The sequence below is a fragment of the Mastacembelus armatus genome, chromosome 8 (genome assembly GCF_900324485.2).
Source record: "Mastacembelus armatus chromosome 8, fMasArm1.2, whole genome shotgun sequence".
Classification (NCBI taxonomy): domain Eukaryota; kingdom Metazoa; phylum Chordata; class Actinopteri; order Synbranchiformes; family Mastacembelidae; genus Mastacembelus; species Mastacembelus armatus.
The window spans coordinates 17249254-17271514 of NC_046640.1; the positions used below are offsets into that span (position 1 = coordinate 17249254).

At 39.9% G+C, this 22261-nt stretch overlaps 2 protein-coding genes across 4 annotated transcripts in view; both read left to right on the forward strand.

Annotated features, from left to right (window-relative positions):
* The first annotated feature begins 594 nt into the window (after positions 1 to 594).
* Positions 595 to 2722, forward strand: LOC113141041 (uncharacterized). Its single transcript, XM_026325225.2, has 4 exons — positions 595 to 904; positions 1035 to 1367; positions 1636 to 1757; positions 2264 to 2722. The coding sequence occupies exons 1-4, from the start codon at positions 820 to 822 to the stop codon at positions 2348 to 2350; spliced, it is 627 nt and encodes a 208-aa protein (XP_026181010.1). The 5' UTR covers positions 595 to 819; the 3' UTR covers positions 2351 to 2722.
* A 4384-nt stretch (positions 2723 to 7106) lies between these two features.
* LOC113141322 (septin-9-like) overlaps positions 7107 to 22261 on the forward strand; it is a 68983-nt gene continuing 53828 nt past the window's right edge. Inside the window, exons 1-2 of one of the 3 annotated variants that reach the window (XM_026325663.1) lie at positions 7107 to 7442; positions 14639 to 14707. In XM_026325663.1, the coding sequence (XP_026181448.1) occupies positions 7421 to 7442; positions 14639 to 14707 (91 nt within the window). In that variant the 5' untranslated portion in view covers positions 7107 to 7420. Of the gene's footprint in view, positions 7443 to 10813; positions 11091 to 14638; positions 14708 to 18495; positions 18649 to 22261 lie in introns of those variants that run through there. The other 2 variants (XM_026325664.1, XM_026325666.1) reach the window with 2 other exon arrangements.

Genomic DNA, 22261 nt, shown 5'->3' on the forward strand with positions numbered 1-22261 from the left:
CTAAGTGACCCTAAATTAGAAACAGATTTTAGTTTTAGGATAATGTAATAACGTAGGAATAATGACTTAATAAAGCTTTATCAAATCTATCAAATCAGGTGAAATGAGATCACAGTGCTGCTTTTTGTCTGTCTATGTAGGATTTTTCCAACCATTTGAACTTATTTGAATTCAATTTTTTCAAATTCATTTCATCTAACTAATTATTGTTTTATTATATACCTTGAGCCAATGAAGTGGTTTCTCCTTTCTTTATTGGAAACATGCCACTAGCTGGCAGTCTCTGCATTGTTGGTATATCTAATCAGAAAACAGTTATGTTTGTCAGTAGAAAGGCAACTGCATGTATAGTGTTTATTGCCACAGCTAGTTTGAATAAAGGCTCTTATTTCTTAATATTGAACTGGATCTTATTTAATTGGTTTCCATACATTTCTCTTCTGCCACCATAGACAATTTCACTGCAAAACAGGAGTTTTTTTACCCTCTGGTTACGCTGCAGTTGCACTAGCACATGCCCTCAAAAAGTATCAAGCAATGATACTATCGTGTCTCATACGTTAGAGGAAGATAAAACAGTAATGTTCATTTTCACTTCTACCAGCAGTGGTTTGACCTCAGAGAAAAGTTGTCTGAAACTGCCAGTCTTACATTACTTGGTGTCTAAGCTGTCTGCCTGATGACGTTCTCGCCCACAGAACAGCAGATGCAACAGATGCATTTATATAGGTCACGTGTTGCTGTTAGTAATCACACTGGTGATGTGGGTGAAAACACACATTACTTCCACTGAAGTGTTAGATCTCAAGTGAACCTTGTATGACAGTAATTGTCAGCATGTCTGCCGTGTGGACAAAGCTGTTAGCCATCCTTTGTCTCTTCTGTAAAGCTCTGAGTACCCGAGGTAAGGCTGATTACAAGTATAATGCCAAAGAATTAAACATGCTTTGTAACTAATATAAGAATAATGTCCATAAACTTTATTAAATGTAAAGTGAGATTAAGTAAAATAAGTTTTGTGTCTATTGATGCAGAGAGGACAGGAGTGACATGGGTGGATGTTGGAGGAACTGTAACTGTCCAGTGCAGAACTTCTCTAGATCGCGTGGAGTATCTGAATTTGAAGAGGGGCCTCAATGAGGAAGATGTTTTCTTCTTAGAGGACAGGTCATCAAAGACTGTCATTGCAAACGATTTCAACAACAGACTTCAGTCAAATGGAAAATTCCCCAATGTGGACATTCTCATCAAAAACCTGACCTCTACAGACACAGGCCCATACTGGTGTGTGTACAATATGTTTGACGAGATCAAAACTATTTCCAAAAAAGAAAAAGGCAACGGGTCTATACTCCTGATAGTGAGAGGTGAGCATCATCATTTTATTTTATTTTTTGCCATAAAACTGATTACACTTGTACACCAAACTTATTGTTTGTTCTGACATTGTTTTTTTCTAAATATCAATTTAACAATGGCAAAGTGCAAAATATGTACTATAGTGAGTACCTTGATATTACATTGTAGCAGTAAGCTTCTCATAAGAGACTATTTGCATTCAGTTCAGGGAGTAACACCATGGATTTAATGTATTGCTGCAGAAGGCTTTCTACATTAACAACACTGCAATTGCAGATGCAGACGCAAGCCAGGATTGTAACTCCTCCAAAGACAATCTGGTACTGGTGTCGGTTATGATCTCTGCTGCTGTGCTGGTCGGCATCATCATTGGCATCCTCATATGGCTCATTTTCAAGGTACCTCCAGTGTGTGTTAATATGTGTGTGTGTTTCTTTATTGATAGTCTGCTTTGACTAACAAGCCCTCAGGGACTGTTTACATCTTCCTGTTATTCTTATACTCATCAGATACTGTCTCTTTATCTTTGTGTGTGTGTGTACTGAGGCATGGATATTTCCTATTGACATAAGAGTTCACAAGAATCACCACGTTTAAAACTGAAGAACTAAATGTTATAACCTTCATAAAAGAAGGATTCTTTACAAAGCTATTGTCTTAGACTGCCTTTTTTATTGAAATACATCAGAAACATTTGACTGCTTTTAAAAACACTTTGTAGACATATGTTGAATATGAAACATTTTAAAATGTTTCTATACACACTGTAATGTTGCATACATAAACTATGACCTTAGGAAAAAACAGCTGCAGTAAAGAGAAATCACAAAAATCACATAGAAAAATAATCATATTACTTATTGTATATTAGCCCCATATCTAAAATGTCATTTCTTGTTTTCAGACCAAGACTTTGCGTGGCACAAAAAGAACAATACGTGCCGCCAACAATGATGTTTATGAGGACATGCGTGGAACCATTAGACGCTGAACAGGTCAACCAACCAGCCTGAAATGCCATAAATTCTGCACCACTTATGCTGGTGAAACAAAGTGGAAACTCAGCTTGTTGTCTGATATGCTCTGACATCTCTGCAGTCTGGGATTGTATCTGACCGTATGTCAGTGAAAGCCATTATAGACAATAATGGACTATGAACGTAAAAAAGCATATCTAAATTGCCCCTGAAGTGTATATAGAAATGTTGTCAAATTAAATGATCCCATTTTGATGTATTAATACTCTATTATAGATCAAAATGGATTGTAATGGGCAGGTTTTCATTCATTCTATTTTTAATGTAAATATTTTTTTTTTTACTGTTATATACATAAATAAAAATGGATTTGTAGAATGAACAAATCAACTTTTCCTGAGGAAGATGAAATATCCATCTGTCTATTTTCTGCCACTGTTATAAATTAAAATAGCTTATTTCATTTATTTTCGGAAAAACCTGGAATGCTCCCTGATTAACCATCTAGTGGTTTTGTGGTACCACCAAGCCACCATCTCTGAGACAAAGAAAGAAACTAAAACAAAAAAATCGGAAGCAAACAATCATCTATCTAATCTAAATCACATTTCATCATTGTGAATTCAGAACCACACAGTGATGGAGGCTGCTGTGCCAAGACTGTGATTTAGTGCTGTTAAATAAAGGACAAAAGTTAAAGAAATAGCTGAAGGTCTGAGTGATCATATTGAAATATTAAATAAAAATTAAATAAAACCAGATAATGCTGTATGGCCAAGGTGTTCGACTTCAGTACGGGCACAGAACCATTCAGTGTCTGTTTTTGCGGACAGAAATGATCAGTTTATGAGAGGAACTATGATATTTTTCAATTCTGAGCAGGAAGTCATTCAGAGCTAGGCAATTAATTAGCAGCAAAGCTTCTTTGGATTTATGTAAATAACTAAAAAGGTAAATGTGTTTCAAGAATGTGTTGCTTCTTTGGGCATACTGTAAACTGACACTGACTTACTGTAAAAGAGGTCACAAGGGTCACCACAACAAACTTTACACATAAGACTCCCACTGTTTTTATAATTGTCTGATTTCACACACAACAATCAAAGCAGGTCATTTGACACCGGTGTTTGAAGGCAGTTTCATAAAACCTGACATGCTACTAAACTCAGGAGAATTTACTTGTTTGTTTGAATTGTTTTCAAGTTTAAGAAAATGTTTTTTTTGTTTTTTTTTTTCAACAAGTCACTGTCACTGTTAAACCACATGAACAGAAACAACCTTTTGAAAAGCAGCACAATATTTTATTAAGTCGGGCCATGTGTTCACTGATGTAACCACTGTAAATCAAGAAACAGCTTAAACAATAAGTCCAAACAAGATCATCCAAACGCAGAGAAGAGAGACGCTGTGTGAGTCAACATTTAGATTCCTGACACCAAAATTGTTTTTGGTAGAGCTGCATGCAAAAGAAGAAAATGTTTACTTGTGCGGTGTTCGTGTGGTCACAAGCTGTGACTTCTCTTTTCCCTCAATGTGCAGCACAGATCACTTTAAAGTATTTAAGTGTGAAATGTATTTATGCATGTCTGTGGGGAAAATGTCACTGTGCAGTGGTGTGAGTATATAGCTACTGCATGCATGCATATGGAGCTATCTCTTAGAATAACCTCTAAAACATCCAGTGCAAAACGGAAACTTGCTTCGAGGTGAGTGGTATCACACAAACGGAAACAAAGACCCTCTTACAAGAAGCAACAAGCATATATACGGCCAAGAACAAGAGAGGAACAGCCACGCTACAATATCAGACCAACACTGAGGCTCATTTTGTTATTCAGTCAATGTTCTATTTGTGTTAATTCAGAGAAAGGTTTGCAAAAGTGCAGGAACTGATTGTGCAACTGCAGCAGTTGAAACTTGTCATAACCTGTAACAATAAGAGTAAACAACCAAATGTTGAAGTATGTCAGGTACAAAAACATTGTCACAGTCAGGCATTATGATCATCAGGGTTTAAACAGTTAAATAAGTGCTGTGTTTGCTGAAAAACAGAGGATATGCTATTTTTACCCGGACATCTGTTATGATGTAACCTCTTAGTGGCTTCAGTGTCAGATTAGATAAACCATACACATACAGGTGTTGAGCAAGGGTAATGAAATTCAACGGTTATTGAAATGTGTCTTCATTACGTCTTGTGCTTTTTTGAGCAGATGGAGCATCTACCAGAAGTTGTTTTCATGAGCGGAAACTGTGACATTCAGAAGGTGCTTTTATAAGTGTAGGTACTGTAGGTGTTCAGTGAAATGGGGTTTTGGAGTCAAAGTGTCTGGTTTCAGGCTGAAGTCATTTGATTAGGGTTTTCCATTCAAGTCATAAAATGTGTAAAAGTCAGACTGCTCTTGGTGCATGTATGGATGTTCTCTGGTCAACCCCATTGTTTGCAGTCGCTGACCCAGTGCTTCAGTGCAGTAACAGGATGTGGCAACAGCCTTAAATGCAAAAGCAGAGATCTGTTTCACAAAGTGAACTGATAATACAAATACTCTTGTATGGTTGTATGCATCTTACTACTCCTTTTATGTTTCTCAAATCATTTTGTAACCACTTAGGCGAAGGCTTATGATAAAAAAAGAAAGCTTCAACAGGTATAAAGACCAGCTTATGAAAGCATTCTTGCCCTCAGAGGGATTCAGGGACTAGAAAGCCTCCATTCTTCACCACAACAGCTCCTAGCATCTATAGACGCTGCCCACACATTTATCTTGTTTCTGAGAACAAATGTGATGCTTGAGATTTTGTTCCTCTTCCTTTGCAAACCTGCACTTTAAAGCAAGACTAAAAGTAGAAGCAACATATTCTTTCTTCCCTCACTCACTAATCTCAATCTCTTTGCTGCCACAGTCTCACGTGGCTCAGTATGAGTGATTGTGGTAAATTATAACCTCAGATAGATATTTCGATATAATTGACATTCCTGAGCCAGTTTACTGACATTATAGCAGTGGCAAACCCACTGACATGCTACAGTTAGTTACACTCAGCTTGTAACTGTGTGTCTGTGTTCACAGACCAACCGACGCACACAATCACTGATGAGCTCCGTCAGTTGACAGCGTGTGCTCACAACTCTGAGATATTACTGCTCATTCAGCTTCTTGCTGTTTATGGATTATATTAGCTCACATGCTGATATGATGCTTGAAGCAAACAATTTGAGTTTCCTAAATATGGAGTGTTGCAACTATAACATCTTCATTCTTCACTTCAACATGTGGAAAAATCCAAAGACTGACAGAGCTGTTGTGCCTCATTTTGAAAAAAACTTAAAACCAGTTGTGAAGGTGAAAATTTTAGCAGAGGAATACACGCACTGAAAAGGTTAAAGTTTGGTTTTACTGACAAGAAACTATTTGAACTCTACATTTGGGTATTTCCATTCTCACTCATTTTTCATTCCCCACCAGTCGGACGTTACACAAGTCAACAGATGTGTCCTGCTTTATTCTACTTTCCTCTGATGCTGTTTTCAAATATATGTTCCGAACTTAAAACTCCACCACTATTAGTCCATTATTCACAGGCTTCTAGTAAGCCAAATTGAGGGTTAGACCATCTTCATGCTGTGGTAGATGAGAGGGCAAATATCTCTCAACACAGTTTATAGCTTGACTTTCAAGTCACCATCTAACAATAGCTTCAGGCTTTGAATCAGAGCCCCACTGATTCTCCAGTATAAACAGGCTAAAAGCAGCATTGCGGCACAGGAAGAGGCATTTGTCACACAGTTTCAAGTTGTGTATGTGTGTTTTAAGCAGGACATAAAAACACATACCAGGAGGAGTGAACCTGTAAAATAATGACTCTGTGTGTGTGTGTGTGTGTGTGTGTGTGTGTGTGTGGCATCAGTCGCAAGAGGTGTCTGGTGCTTGGAAACCCAGCTCTCTCTGGCAGAATGTGGATTTAGGTCTAACATGAAGCAGGTTGGGCACCAAAGTGCATTAGTGGTTAGCACTGTTGCCTCACAGCAAGAAGGTTCCTGGTTCGAAACCCAGCAGGGGCCTTTCTGTGTGAAGTTTGCATGTTCTCCCTGTGCTTGTGTGGGTTTTCTCCAGGTACTCTGGTTTCCTCCCACAGTCCAAAAACATGTATGTCAGGTTGATTGGTGACTCTAAATTGCGCATAGGAGTGAGTGTGAGTGTGTGAGGTTGTTTGTCTTTGTGTGTCTCTATGTGGCCCTGTGATGGACTGGTGACCTGTCCAGGGTGTACCCCTGCCTTTCACCCAAAGACAGCTGGGATAGGCTCCAGCAGATCCCTGGGACCCTGGTTAGGGCCAAGCAGGTATTGATGATGGATGAAGCAGGTGGCCAGTTTGACATGGACTTTAAAAAAGCTGAATATTTAAATAACTGAAGACTAACTCAACATGTGGTCCCACCCAGCCTGCATTCTACAACACTAAACAAATACACATCTGCCCACACAGCACACATGTGGTGGTGAGTGGGTGATGACATGACGCCTTAATAAATAATAGCATGGCTGCAGAAGAAAGGGGAAGGGCGGATATTTCTACACTTATTTCTGTTTGTCAGTTTGATCTGAGGAATGACAACTATCATTCTTATTTGTGTGTATCCACTTTCATATTGTGCAAGAGACTAGACCTGAGCATTGTTAAATTTTAAGCCCATTGCAAATATTACTCACAGATATCCGCCTCTATCCCACTTCTGAGCTTTGATAAGAGAAGGCCCCCAGTTACAGTAAACCACTCCCGCTCCTGGACTGGGCGTGCGTCAGGAGCGCAGGTGTGATTGCATTCATTCCCTACAGACTCGCTAACCAAGTGCTTCGCGGTGGAAATCAAGAAAAAGTTTCGGGAATTTGAAAACGGAGTGAATTTCCCTTCGCCCAGGTGCGTTTGGTAAGCGGGGCGTCAAGGAGAGAGAGAAGCGCACCTAAATAAACAACCTGGAAAAGTTGCGGATGCAAACGTGCCCTTGACTCACACCGAGAAACCGGAGCGGCTCTTTACCTGTTTCCTTCATTAAAGTAACAGGACAGGAAAAATCTACCACCATGAGGAAATCGTCATATCCAGGTAGGCGCCTTAACCTTTCGATCATGTGACAAGGGTTAATCGTGTTATAAGATATAAATACTCGAACTGTAGCTGCATCCTGATGATAGAATAATGTTTGACTTGTGAAATACTGGTGCATGTGTCAAAGAGCACAGTCAGAGAGAACAGAAAGTTCTGCCATAGGCCTAACATCAGGTAAATCTTTAACAGCATTACCTACCCCTTACCTACTCCTCCACACATTTTAAACTGCTTTTCCTTTGAATTTCCCTTCTTGCCTGGGCCCAGGCATGGACCTTTGTGGGTGTGGTTATGAAGCGTTGGATGCAGGTTTTGACTCCAAAGGCCAAATCATTTCTGATGTGGCACCTGAACTCATTTTGCTGCTTCTTCAGGCAAACTGTGAAAGTTTTAATATCTCCAAGACCAGGTCAAAGTGGAAAGTTAAACATAAGCACTTGTGCCTCCTGTAGGTGTTACTGTCTTGAGTGGCACTAAAACACATGAAGCAGTCGGAGGTTATGCAGGAATCACAGCTGGTGGAAGAAAACCCTCCTGTTTACTTCCATTATACCACAGTTAAATTGTTGATCTGTTTTGATTGACGGTTTGATGGTGCAGTTCCTTCACACTTCCCCACTTTAGTGACTACATTTATGCATCTGTATCAAATCAGCATGAGCCTACTGGTGCAGTTTATTCTGTGACTGTCTGGATCTGATTGTGGTTGGTTATTGTGAAATTGTACTTTACAAAATGTGGAGGTGATTGTAATTGGGGCAGAGACAGCTTGTACTCATCAAAACCCCCTGAAGACTGAATTATACTGATACTGATTTTCTGTGCAGGTAAAGTCTTGCTCAAAGACCTCTCAGCAGTACAACCTTGGTTCCAGTGTTACAGAAGCTGGAACCAAGGTTGTACTCACAAAACTTGAGTGGAATACAAACAAGTGACATCGCTCTTTCTTTCTTTCTCTTCTTTCTTTCAGTTCTTTTTTTCTCACTCCCCATCTGCGTACTGTCACTTCCATTTTCATCTGAGCTTCCTCAACACTCCCCCCCTCTAAGCACAGACTCAGTCCATTGTACATAACATTTTCTCTCGGAATGCCTATTTTCCCGACTCCTCTTCCTTGAGTTTTTGTGCGATGGAGCGTCCGGCAGTTTTCCATCAGAGGCAAGCACATGTTTGGTCATGCCACCTCCTCTCTTCCTGTGTGTGTGTGTGTGTGTCTTCTCCCTCTGCTGTGTGACATGTGTGGAGCTGTCACATTCTTTGTCAGGGCTACACTTGGGGAATAGTCTAATAACAAAGTCTGTATAGTGTGTGTGTGTGTGTGTGTGTACAGTATGTTGTCTCCTCTGTAATGTATCTCAGTGCATAGACAGGCATAATTTATGTAGAGGTAGAGAGTGACTTTGAAAAAGGACAATAGTTCAGCTCGTATTCCCCTGTATGTTAATGTTTTGTATACAAATGTCTGTTCACATGCAAACGCAGGACAAGCAGACTGATTATATATCTGGCACATCTAACATTTCTAAATGTCATTTAGGAGGTGGTTGCATGTGTCAGTCTGTGTGTCTGTGTGTTTGTATCTTCATCCGTGCAACCATTGACCGCTAACCTCTGCTCATGGAGCCAATCCCTGCCTTGTACACCACTCCCCCGTCTTCTGGATCAATGAATAACCTGTATGAATAACACCCTACTCCAACACACACACACACACACACACACACAGTCAGTCATTATTTTCCAGGTTCACTCCTCCTGGTATGTGTTTTTATGTCCTGCTTAAAACACACATACACACCTTGAACATGTGTGACAAATGCCTCTTCCTGTGCCGCAATGCTGCCTGTTTATACTGGAGAATCAGTGGGGCTCTGATTCAAAGCCTGAAGCTGTTGTTAGATGGTGACTTGAAAGTCAAGCTATAACCTGTGCTTGGAGATATTTGCCCTCTCATCTACCACAGCATGAAGATGGTCTAACCCTCAATTTGGCTTACTAGAAGCCTGTGAATAATGGACTAATAAGGTATTGGAACCTGTGGACATGCATGTACAGTGCTATGGTTCGTGTGATCTAAAATGGTAGTGTCATGGAGCTTATTGCTTGAGTTTCTGATGTATATGTGGAACCAGCGTAAGAGGCCTGTTGAAGTTGGCAAGGTGAAGGTGTAACATCTGACTGTGGGGGGGAGGAAAGGGTCACATGGAAAATGAAAACATAAAAACCAAATGCTTTTATTTTGTAGCATACTGTAACTACTCAACTGGTATTTTCTCTAGGTCATTATTGGATGTGTACAGTGCATACATACATTTAACCTATTCATAACACCAGATTGTTATAGTGTTTGCAACACAATGTCATTGATATGTTGCAGTTGGTTGCAGGAAACTTGTGGGGGCGTCAACTGATAGAACAGCTTGTACAGAAGTGAGCCTATAAAAACATAATGGCAGGTTCAGCTTTAACTTATAGACTTGATTAGAAGGATGTTACCATCCGTCTTTCATCAAAACGTCCATAAGAAGAAATCTGAACGTTATCTGTTTTTCACCTCTGTAGGTCACATAGCCAGCCCATCCACCTCCACTCTTTGGCAAGCTCGACCTCATCCTGTCATGACACGATTAAATATTTTATTGCAACTAGCAATCAGTTTAAACGTTAGTGATTCATGTGTGTTTACGGAGTTTAGTGGAATAGAGATAGCTCTCTTGAATTAGCAAGATAATATGTATTATCTGCATGCCTTTTGGCAAGGCTTAATCTCATTTGCTGTACCCAAGCTAACAACTGTGTATAACATTATAAGTGAGCTGAATGCACATTATTTATGTTGGCTGGGCTCAGCTGATAATGGCATGTTTCGTTTTCAGTTTCAGAAACAAAAAAAGCTGAAAAAACTGAAGTGCTTTGATATTAGTAATAACTCCATACAGCTTATGTAATGATGACGTAGTGTTTTTGTCTCATTCCGCCTAATGTTTTCACACATGCGTATGGTAGGCATGGTAACACTATGGTACTTAATGCTTCAGTGTTATTGTGGTATGAGATTGGTTGTTTAGATGTCTATATGTATGTCATCCATGCAAATCTGGAAATTCCTGCAAACATGTAGACCTTGGCTAGCCTGAAATTTCTGTCTCCCTATATTGTTCTCACATTTCTGAACGTTCACATACAAACAACCACAGGTTCACCTGTGACATACAGTAACTACATATTTCCTGTGGGAGGTCTGAAGTCATAAAGCTCTATGAACTATTTAAGTGACTGTGGGTTTTACAGCCTCACCAGAAGGAAGTCAGATTTTTCTCTGCCACACCAGTGTTGTTTTATGGGCTGCCCTGGTATCCTGCCTGTTGAAACACTTCTGTATCATATGATTTGAAGAGTACAGAACGATGATTGTGTGTACCTGGTGTCAGTTTTCAGTAAATGTGGTGAGTGAGGAATGGTGTTGAAAGTACAGAGGTAGGAAAAGGTGTTGCTGGTTCATACCCTTGGCGCCAGAACAGCGGCTAGTCATTTGGGAGGAGAGCAGTTCAGCGTCATGGCCAATGTCGTCAACTGTACGTGTGATTACTGTGTGTGTTTGAGCCTGGAGGTCTTTGGGTCCTTCCTCATTAAGAATGCATCCAGGTAAAAGCCTTTTCTGGCCTTTAAAAACAATCTTGAAAAATGGCTGTCGGTCTCGCTTTCTGTCTTTGACTCATCCTTTCTGTATCCATTCTCAGCTCTTTCACAGACACAGTTGTGAAACACTATGTTTGCATCATACCCTTAAAGTGTGTAAGTGTGTAAAACACAGTGGAACAGACAAGTGAACAAACAGAGGAGCAAGGACATTTGTGACATTAACCATCATCACCTCCTTCACAAAATATTCAAATGTATGTCTGTACTCAGACTATCTATAACTTCCATAATGTGTGAGTTAAACTATATATATGGCTGGGCTGTCATCATGAGAGGGAATATTAAATTACTGAAAAGTTGGTGCGCTTTGAAATAAAGCACATTTTAATATATACTAACTTATTAAGTTTCTAAAAAGAAGAGCATTTCATTTTATATATGTCATTTTTTACATATATTTAGCATATTACAGGAAATAAATTAGAAACAAACATAAGGACAAAGAAAAAGTACTGAGAAAAATAAAGATTAAATCAAATGTTTCTAACAAAAGCCCAGTAAAAGTCACAACTGACTTTGTGTCAGCAAGCATTCACTAGTAGACATATCAGAGGAGTGTGTTCGGTGACTGCTGTATTGCCGCTTGCAGAATGAAATAACAACGGTTATATTTAAATAGGTTACAAAAAACACCTCTTGTTGGAGCTAAACTGCAATATTGTGTGCCACAGAAGTGATTAATGGTTTGATCAAAACAATTCTCGCCGCAAAGGGAAGGGTAGAAATAAAAGAGGACACGGGGAGAAGGAAGTAAAGAAAAGGAGGCTAAAGGCCTTTCACCTCCTCTGCTCCTACTCAAACACAAATGGCATGGCCTCCTTTTGCAAATATGAAAATCTCAGCTAGTGGTGTGTTTGAAAGAGTCAGAGTGTGCATTATAGTGTGTGTTTCGTAAATCACCTTTTGTGTGTGTGTCTGTTTTCAAGTGTGCGTCAGATTGCTTGTGTGTTTCAAGTATGTTAAAGTGCTAATACTCTCCCCCTCTGTTTACCTTCTCCAGGGCTCAGAGACCAATAACTAAGCAGTTGATATCTTTGTCCGTGCAGTCATGCACTTAACCGGTCATGTTGCACACGTACTCACACTAACACACTATTTAACCAAGCATTGCAGCTGACATCAATCAGTTGAGGCTTTAGTAAATATGGGGTACACAATATGACTTTCAGCCCTGCTCAAAGTTTTTTTCCACTAACATCAACACTGGTTTCATTCTTTTCACTGTATCATGTGTGTGTAATGACCTTTGTTGTACTTAGCACTGTGAGGCAAATATGACCTCAAAAGATTGCAAAGCTCTTCAAATGGAAAAAAAAAGAGAGAATCATAGTGTTGGGAAACGTTTATGAAACCTGTTGTATATGTATGTATGTGTTTATTTAGTCCCAGACAAGACTGAGCAGGCAAGCCGCAAACTCTGTACATTGACACACACACATACACACGCACGCACACACACACACACATACACACACACACATTTGAACCAACATGCAGTTGAACTTTGCAGGTGTCACTCATGTAGTTACTATTCAGATTCCCTGTGATTGGCTAAAACTTATTTGCTTATGTCTGTTGCTCCTTTGCTCTTACTGAAAACCTCAGAGCTACTTCAATGGCAAATATCCCTTATCAGCACAACTTGTGGTGTTGTTAAGGCTTCTGTGGCACGTTATTTTTTCCAGTTGTAAAATTTGCCTGGTCTGAATGAAGTACCTTGTTTTGCAAGGGCGTGTGTAGTTGTGTGCATTTAGCTCATCTCTCTCCAGCTGTAGTCAAAGCTGGAAGAGTAAATAGGTACAGACATGCTTTTTGGCTGCAAGGCTTGATATACTTGACTGGCTCTTATTTGTTCTGTCATTATCCGGACACTTAAGGCTCTAAAACACACATAGATATGTGTCAGCTCTGTGATAGACTGGCGATCTGTCCAGGGAGTACCCTGACTCTTGCCCAATTTCAGCTGGGATTGGCTCCAACCCATTGTGAACATGTAATGGACCTGAATTGCACTAAGATGTATTGAGATGGATAGATATTTCATATTTCTGTGCCATTGTAGTCATCACCATGAGATATTAGGGTCTTTTAAAGTGAGTTTAGGCTTGACTAGTTTGCTCTCACTAGGTTGGTTGGGGGTGGTAGTGGCAGAAATAGAAGTATAACTGATCTATTTGGGACATGCAAATACACTGAAAGAGATTCAGCAGCAAAGCAGAGAGAAGCAAAGATCACACATTTCATCATCACTTACAGTAGTTTTCTTATTAAATTAACCTTTCTCCCTTAGAAAGAGAATGGATTCATACTTTCCCTCTCACTCCCCCATTAAATCTTACGCACACATTACAGGAGCTTTAGTCATGTCTTCCAGTCATACAGTGGCATATTCATGCTCTTCCCTTTGGACCAGCTGTCTTTGGTTGAAACCTGTTAAAACCACCATGAACGTCATGTTGTATTGTACACTTTGTGGTAAAAAAGTATTTCTAAGAACTTAAAAATAGGATGGGACACTTGACTCACTAGCAACCGGATGAACTTTAAGCAGCACTAACTGGGTGGAAATAGGATAAAGGAAGTGGAATGAAGCAAAGTTCTGTGTGGTTGTTCTAAGAGAGATGCTTTCACCTGTACTGTATCTCCAACAGTTAAGTAGTAGCAAGCACTAAACTGGCTAGACATACACATAGCCTGCTCAGCATTAAAACATACACGTATGTAACTTTTACTGTTAATATGAATAATGCCATAATATATGCTGCATGTTGGCACCAACACTTTTCTGAAAATAGATTTTAATTTTCTGAGCTGAAACTGTGGTCTCAACAATAGCTGTGCTCTTATTTATTTCCTCCTCGTGTAACAGCTGGTGTTACGGCCTGGTTATCTGGTACTAGGATACTTTATATGTTTTATTATACATGCAAATTTGGTTTGTGTTATTTTCACATGACAACTATAAAAATAGAAACAAAGCACAAATAAAACATACTTGTTTCAGTCCGAGTTGGTTGGTCAGGCAATAATTACATTTCAGACACTGGTTGACTTTGTTTTTCTGCTTGACAGTTGCAGTTGCCCTCAAGGAGAATATGAAGTAAATGTTTGGTGTTTGTACATATTTTTAGGTATTTATTTTTTGTGTTCCTGTCATAGCAACTAAATTGCCATTAAGTGCTTTTTTAAGGCTTTTTTAATGCATTTGTGTGTGTCATTTTGAAACAACTGTTTTGGCAGTTTTAACCTTTCCTTTAAAAAAAAAAATCCTTGTAAATATGCCAGCAGTCTGCTTAAAAGCTTATTTACAGCTATGGGGCAACCTGTCTAACTGAACCTGTTCATCAGGCCGGTCCTCTGAAAATTTTAATATTTCTTGAACAATGAAATTCTGGTAGTGTTGTAATTATTTGTGTCGCGGTTCATTCCTAATGTACATTTTTCTTGATTTTTTTGATTTTACTCATTTGCCCTTCTGTCCCTGTCCCCAGTCACAGCGAGGTCGTCCAGTGCTCGAGCAAGAAAAACAGACAGAGAGGGATCTGGCATCACCAGTCCCAGTAAGTACACTGTCTATCTGACCAATCATTCTTCCAGCTATACATGCAGCATTTTCATACCTACATATATGTCTTAGGTACATCAATCTACTGCAGGAGTGGACAACCTATGTTCCTCGAGGGCTACTGCCCTGCCAGTTTTCCAACTGTCCCTGCCCTTCCCACTGCTGATTGCCTTGATAAAGTTTCTACAGTCAATAGGAAGCTGGAAGATACCAATTCATTTTTTCTTCCCCCACATTCACCCTCATCTGAAATGGTATCTTCCAGCATCTGATTTCAGTGGACCCACCTGATCCAGGTAATCAGCAGGGGGTAGGGCAGGGATAGTTGGAAAAACAAGTAGCAAGCAGGCCAGTGGCCCTTGAGGAACATGGTTGGCCCAAACCTGATTATCTATAAGACTGTCCAAGTCTGCTATAACAATGATCCATGTCTGTTTATCTGTCATCCATATAAAGTTGAACATTGTCAAAGTTATAGAGTGCTTTTCCTGGCTTCCATTTAATTGCTCACTATTACTGTGAAACATTGTGTAAGTCAGTGTCATTGACCCTCTGCAGATGACATAATGTAAAACACATAACATTTACTTGTTTATTTGTTTATTTATTTTTTAGCAACCCTGGTGAAAGGATGCATGCATGTGTTTGTGTTTGTATGTGCATGCAGCTATTACACAGCACTGACAAACGGCTAAGGTTTGGTTGAGGCTCACCACTTATACCTTATATCTTCTATAATCGGAAGAGTAAACATCTTTCTGTGGCACTGCACACATACAAACATGCTAGCTCATAAAGAGTGTACATTGTATCTGGCAGGTGTCATGTGTTGTACAGTGGTCTGTTGCCCACAATGAAACCAAGCTGTGTGATGTGCAGCATAGTTTCCTTTTGTTTTGAGATAAGACCTGAAAATATATGTAACCACACTTTTGTAAAACAGTTTGCAGGTTGTGTATTAGTCATGCACACATTCTGAAAGTGTATATTTATGTATTTGTGCCAGTCCATGTGTTCTGTGAAACTATTATTTCTATTAATAAATATTAAAAAAAGAAAGACAAAACATGAAGAATATCTGAGAGCAATAATTTACATTAAAAATGGATTTGAGTAATAATTTCAGTGCTGCCTGTTATTGTTATGGGTGTTTATCCTACTGTTCAAAATGAGAATGAAATGAACAGCATTTGATTTAACCTGGAAGTAAAACATTTTGAAAAAAAAAAAAAACATCAACCTGGGACCAATTTTTTTTTTTTTTTGATGAGGAATGTAATGTCTCACAAATCCACAAAATGTTTTCTTTTCTTCTTCTTCTTTTTTCATTGTTTGAGATTTGTGCCCTCTTCTGCAGAGGAGTTTAATGATACTGTCACTTGTAAAAATAGCACCACCAGCTGTTTGTCTTAAAGAAATAACTCCTAAAATTCAGTTATGGAAAGTGTTTTTTTTTTTTTTTTTTTTTTTTTCAAAATTCAGATAAAGTTTATTATTACACTTCTATTTTTGTTTGTATATGTGTTAAGCACATAAGAGCATCTTCACCTCTTGAGTTGTTGTGATTTACTATGTGTAAACCAGAGTGACACACAGGCAAAGCTTGTAAAAGTACACATTTATCGGTATACCTACTGTACGCACACACACACACACACACACAGATGCATGCTGACAGACACATAAAATACACAGATGCTGATTTGAAGTGTATGGGGAAATGCTTAAGGCTGAGGATAAGGCCCTACTTTTCAGCAGACCTCCCTGATATTAATGTAATTGCCACAGGGCATGGGTTTGGGTCTGTATTTGTGTGAGTGTGTGTTGTGTGTGTTTGTACATGTCTTTATTACATTGTATGGACATTTAACCAGCACAGCACATAGTTGTGACGGTTACCGTTAAAGTGAAGGGCTAGGCAATGCATTGTGTCAGTGGGTGTCCTCACAGCTAAGGAAAACATGGAAATGTGTGTGAGTGTGTGCATTGGCATTTGGTAAGAGATGCCCCATACAAAACATCTGCCAACGGGCAGATTTACAAGCTGGCAGGCGGGTGTTTGGGAGGATGCTTCACTGTAACCTCAACTCACACATGCAAACACACACAGGTCTGTCCAACAGTGTCCCTATTGTTGATCTGTGTGTGGTTAATTCTCATCTGGGAGGCAGCAGATCTTGCTGTATTGGACAGACACACACACACACACACACACATACACAATAAACATAGTACAAGATGTGTGCATGTCCACAAACTGAAATGACACCCTCTTTAGCTGCACATATGGTTTTATGTTTAATCTTTCATGTCATAATAATCCACATGTGACAATTCACCTTATTATCATAGTTCAAAGAGTAACAGTACCAAAGAGAAAACCAGAGAAGATGCTTCAATCAATTAATTTAGTTGTGAGTTCAAGCCTGACAGCTTCACTTTTTTTAATTTTAAAATGAAAATGAGAACAAAGTATTTAAATGAGGAAGTGCATTGTTTATTATTTGGCATGACCAGTCATGGACTGCCTTGGATAGAAAACAAAATTCTGAACACTGATCTCCATTTTTCATTGTATAGATTACACGTTTTAGGACAGTGGTGCCCAACCCATGTTCCTCCAGGGCCACTGTTCTTGTTTTCTAACTATCCCTGTACTACCCACTGCTGGTTACTTGGATCAGGTGTGTTCAGCCAACCAGAAGCATGAGACTTCATAGTTGGAAAACAAGCAGGACAGTTGCCCTTGAGGAACATGGGCTGTGCACCTAATTATTTTTTAATTACTTTGAAGTTGAATGTTGATCTTTTCCACACCTGCTGGGTATGTATAATGTTGTATGTGAACTTGGAAGCCATTAGAGTTGCAAATTTCATCACCTAGTGCATCAACATTGGGCAGCTTTAATAAAAGAATTACTGAAAATATGACTAAAGGAAGATATATAAATGAAAAACAAGCACACAGATGACACACACAGGTTAATATGCACAAGCAGGAGTGTTTGATCTTTCTATCAGAGCTCAGACATTTGCCATGTGACCTCTAACCATTTGCACAGTGTGAGGGACATGCCAAAGGTCAGGGGTCATCAGAGTTTCCTGAGCACAGGGACAGGACTACACCAAGCGCATTTTAAAGCGAGGCTTGGGGTTGCACTTATATTCATAAAACACTCATTTTCTTTCTCTCTTTGCCTCTAGTAGTCTCTCTTTCAGTCTTTTCTCCTCACCAGTAACTCAGGTACAAGCACAGTGCATCCCCTGCTTTAATCATTGGCCTTTTCACAACATTTTTCAGACGTGTGTTTTGATTAAATTCCTTCCATTGTATTATTATACAAGGCTATCATCCTTCCACACATTTGCAAAAGTAGAGCTCAATGCATTTCATCATGACATGGTCTACTTAAGGGAATGGCTCTCACACCCACTTAACAAGTATCACTTAGTATCAAATGAGTTAAGGCCACAGTGCAGACACACAAGGAACATTGTAAGTGAGCTAATGGCAGAGTCGCAAGTCCAGCTGGTTATTTTAGTCTGTCCATGTCACATGGTGGAGTTAATGGTTTCTATTTTCAAGACACAATGCTGCTTCAGTCTTTGGGTCTGATATGAAGAAACAGAGGGTAAGACGGAGACAGAGAGAGCAACATATGATCAGCACATGGTGATGTCGTAATTCTGAATTCATTAGCAAGACACACTGAAGGAATCAAATCAGGGAGAGGGAGGGAGAACGGAGAGACTGAAAAGGAAAGAGAGAGTAAGAAGAGGAGGAAGAGGAATAGAGTGGGAGGGAAGGAGAGAGGGACGAGAGAAAGGGAAGTCCAAAAAAAGACAGAGAGAGGGAGAGAGAGTGGAGTCAAAGAGCAAACACTACATGTGGCTGTGGAGGGAGTGATCTGGTTATGGAGGGGGACAAATTCTCAGGTAAGACAAACTCTGGCCCAGATGAGGACAAGCTTCTCCACTGAATGTAGAAGAGAGTGTCGGATATGGTTCTTCAATCAACTATTTTACTGTGATCGAGTGTCTTTTCTGTAAGAGCCTGCCTCTATTTTCCCCTCTGTGGTATTTTCCACTCTCTCATTCTGTCCTCTTTGCTGACTGCATGTTTTCTTTGGGGTTTGCAGTTGGAGCTGGGAGCTCTACAGGGTTTGTGTAGCAGCTTAGTGGACTTGTTTTAGTTTATCAGTCTTTATCTGTTCTGGGCCTGGAGTGTTGGCAAGATTTTCTGTCTCTGTTTTTTTCTTTAGAGGTTGTTGCACAGTGACTGTCTCATTTCCATACCTGCCTGTCTTTTCACATTTCCATATTAATATTCATTGCATCCAAATAGGACATATTACTGAACAGTTCATTCTGTGACTATAAAGTGATACAGAAAGAGCAGTTATTTCTTAGACATCGTTGCTCTTTTTCTCCATCTGCATTCTCCCATTCTTCTTTGGTGTGAAAACAGGAAAGAGCTCTGTTTGAACAGTACTACTCTTGTCCCTTGTGGCTGTGATCCCACTTCAGCCATCAGTCAGTCCCTCCTTTAGCCAACAAGACAGTGAAAGCCCTGCCTCAATGCACTAGCAAACTAAAGCCGACTTTGCAAATAAAAATCCTCATATTTTCCAAACTGTCCCTGTGGTTGTTGAAGGCTGTAAACAGCAGGCATATTGAATTGATAAGACTTTGTCTGTGTGTGTGTTGTACGTTGTGCTAAAGTCATCAGTGAGGCAATGCTGTCTGCTTCTTAATGGTATTTTTATGAGTGTTGTGTGAGTGTTGTAAAAAAGCTCATTGGCATGAAAAAAAAATCCTAGCTGGAGCGGAAATGGTGCAGTGACTGGACCAGCACTTGCATGTTATTGTGTGTGTGTGTGTGTGTTCATGTATATGTGGTTGTGACCCACCTCCATAGTGTGTGAAATCTGGATGTAGGTGAGGTCATTGTGTGTGTGTGCGTGTGCGTGTGCGTGCGTGTGTGTGTGTGTGTGTGAGATGAAGGTATCACTCTCCCTCCCTTCTCTCACTCTCTTCGTTGTGGCCCCTTGTCTCCAGGTGTTTCCTCTGGGGAGCTGTAACAGCTTCAGCAGGACATACTTTGTGTATGTTTTTATGCGTGAATGTTCACTGGACTAGCTACATACTCACACATTTAAGTGTGTGGTGTATAAATGTCCTTGTATTTTTAGGACAGTTGACATGATGATACTCTGTGTAAAAAGATAGAAGGTATCTGTCTAAAGGTGTTGTCTTGCAAGTGTGTGTGTGTGTGCGCGCGCGCGTGTGCGTGTGTGTGTGTGTGTGTGTGTGTAAAACTCATGGAGCAGTAATTAACTCCATTAATCAAATGTAATGATATTCCAGTGTTATCTGGACACATGTGTACTTCTCATCCACCTTTGCCAAATCAGGTCAGTTGATGTGATGATATGAGACATGAGGCTGATTTGGGTTTTCTTCCCATATGAATCAGCAGTAATGACGCTCTCAAAGGAAACTGTCCATCAGCCACACAGAGACTGTGAACAAAGTGTAAAAGGCTGACATGGCCCATTCATTCCCACCACAGTGAGGTCAGCTGATGAAAGTCTGTATGACACAGACACAGTCAGCTCAGATTGAATCACTGGCTCATGATTCAAAGAGTAGCCCCACCTTGCTTAACTTGAATATCACCTCATACTAACCTTTTAATAAGTTCAGTGAAATATGTCGGTCACATAGTTCTGTTTAGTATGTAATATACACTCCCCCCACAAGGTGGAGTTACTGGCTTTAGTAATTCAAAATATTTTTTATGTCAGCCTTTCTTAGTTAGGAACAGTCACACAAGGCAGCAAATGTTGTTTTGCTGTTTCCAGTGTTATCGTCTTTGTCACAGACTTACTTGCTTTGAACTTGGATAAGTTTTAAGGAAAGAACCTTTATTGAAGGAAATTGTTGTTATATTCCTTTGTGGTTAGACACTATCGGTCTTGTTGGGTGGGTTTCCTTGGCAACATGCTGAACAGAACAATATGTTAGTGCAGTAGGAGCAGCACGGATGTTGATCACAATGGTGGCTTGTTGACGTACTAAACACTGTTATTACCCGGTGGAGAGATGGAGAGAATGGGAGAGAGACAGACAGAGAGAGAGGCCTATTGAGAGTCATCTCCGATGGAGGACAGCTGCTCTTCCTATTTACCAAGCCATTCCACCCCATGTGTGGGGGAACACGCACACAGACATGTGCATGAAGCAGCATGTGTGCAGGCCATCGTTACACTCACCCACACACACATGCTATGCTTGCTGCACAGAAAACCACTGAGCAAAAGCGAGTCATGGGTAATGCCAGTGTGTATGTTCATGCAGTGCACTCGAGCCATTTTTCCAACAGGTGCTGTATTTGATTAAAGATAGCAGAGCTGTGATTGGTGCTGCTGTTTGGTTAAGGACAGCTGTTGTCATACAGCTGTGCATATACTTTGGACTGAACTACTCACCATGTGCACTGTGGGCCCCAGGGGGGATTTTGATGTGGATGTATGTGTCTGTAATATTGTGAAACTGTCCGACCTGTGCAATAAGTCTTTACTACATTATGGAGATGCTTACATTAGGGTTGTTTTTGTAACTATATGCACGTCAAAGATCGTTTCCACATTTGGTCGAAGTACAGCACTGCACTGTACTGAGAGCCAGCCACTTTTAGACATGCGCTGTGGCAGTTTCTTACTTTCTATCACACACAGCAGGGAGAAAGTCCTGCTTCCCAGTTTCCATTATAGCCAAGGAGGTTCAGTGTCACTTCACCTCTCTCCATTCTCTATATTTTCTTTCCTTCTCTATCTAGGGAGAGAGCTGGCACACCTTTTCCCATCTCTCTCCCTCCCTTCTCTCATTCTTCTCCCCTCTCAGAAGTCCTGAGCCAGGTAGAGCTGCTTATTATGGGTGTTGCCATGTAAACAGTGCTGCAGTAACTAACTAGTCACATCCAAAATATACACATATGAACACATGCAGTCAATGCAAGCTATGAATGGACTTGCAAACACACAACACACATAGACACACACACATTTATCTCTTCCAGATGGCTTGTTTGATACAGGCTGACTCATGGATGAGCTGTCTGCATTGAGACCAACAAAGCTTTTGTTGTTTTAGGATGAACTCAGCAGGAAGTTGGGGTTTCCTCTGTAGCTGGTACTGATGAGGTTTAAATACCACTGTGTCTAACCTGACATGACTTGAAATGAAACATTAAATATGCAAAATTAGAATATGCTTGTCATACTTGCATTTCCTGTGCCAAATCTTTTAGCAGATATGACTCCTAAAGAGTTTGACTTCTTCACATTAACATACTATGCAAGACAAAACATTACATTTAAATCAATGCTGTTTTTAAAATGACCTCCTAAAGTATATTTTTAATAACTTTGCGTCTGTATAAATATTTATACTCTCAATGTTGATACAGTTATTTTTATGTTTTATTGTATTTACTTCTCTTATTTCTGCCTATTTATTTCTGCTATCAAGTGTTAAAACTTTAGGA

Bases quoted from the DNA above. Each gene is read 5' to 3' on its own strand.
- LOC113141041 (XM_026325225.2), top strand. From the start codon at position 820: ATGACAGTAATTGTCAGCATGTCTGCCGTGTGGACAAAGCTGTTAGCC. The intron at 905-1,034 runs GTAAGGCTGATT...CTATTGATGCAG, and splicing joins TAAAGCTCTGAGTACCCGAG to AGAGGACAGGAGTGACATGG. The intron at 1,758-2,263 runs GTACCTCCAGTG...TCTTGTTTTCAG, and splicing joins TCATATGGCTCATTTTCAAG to ACCAAGACTTTGCGTGGCAC.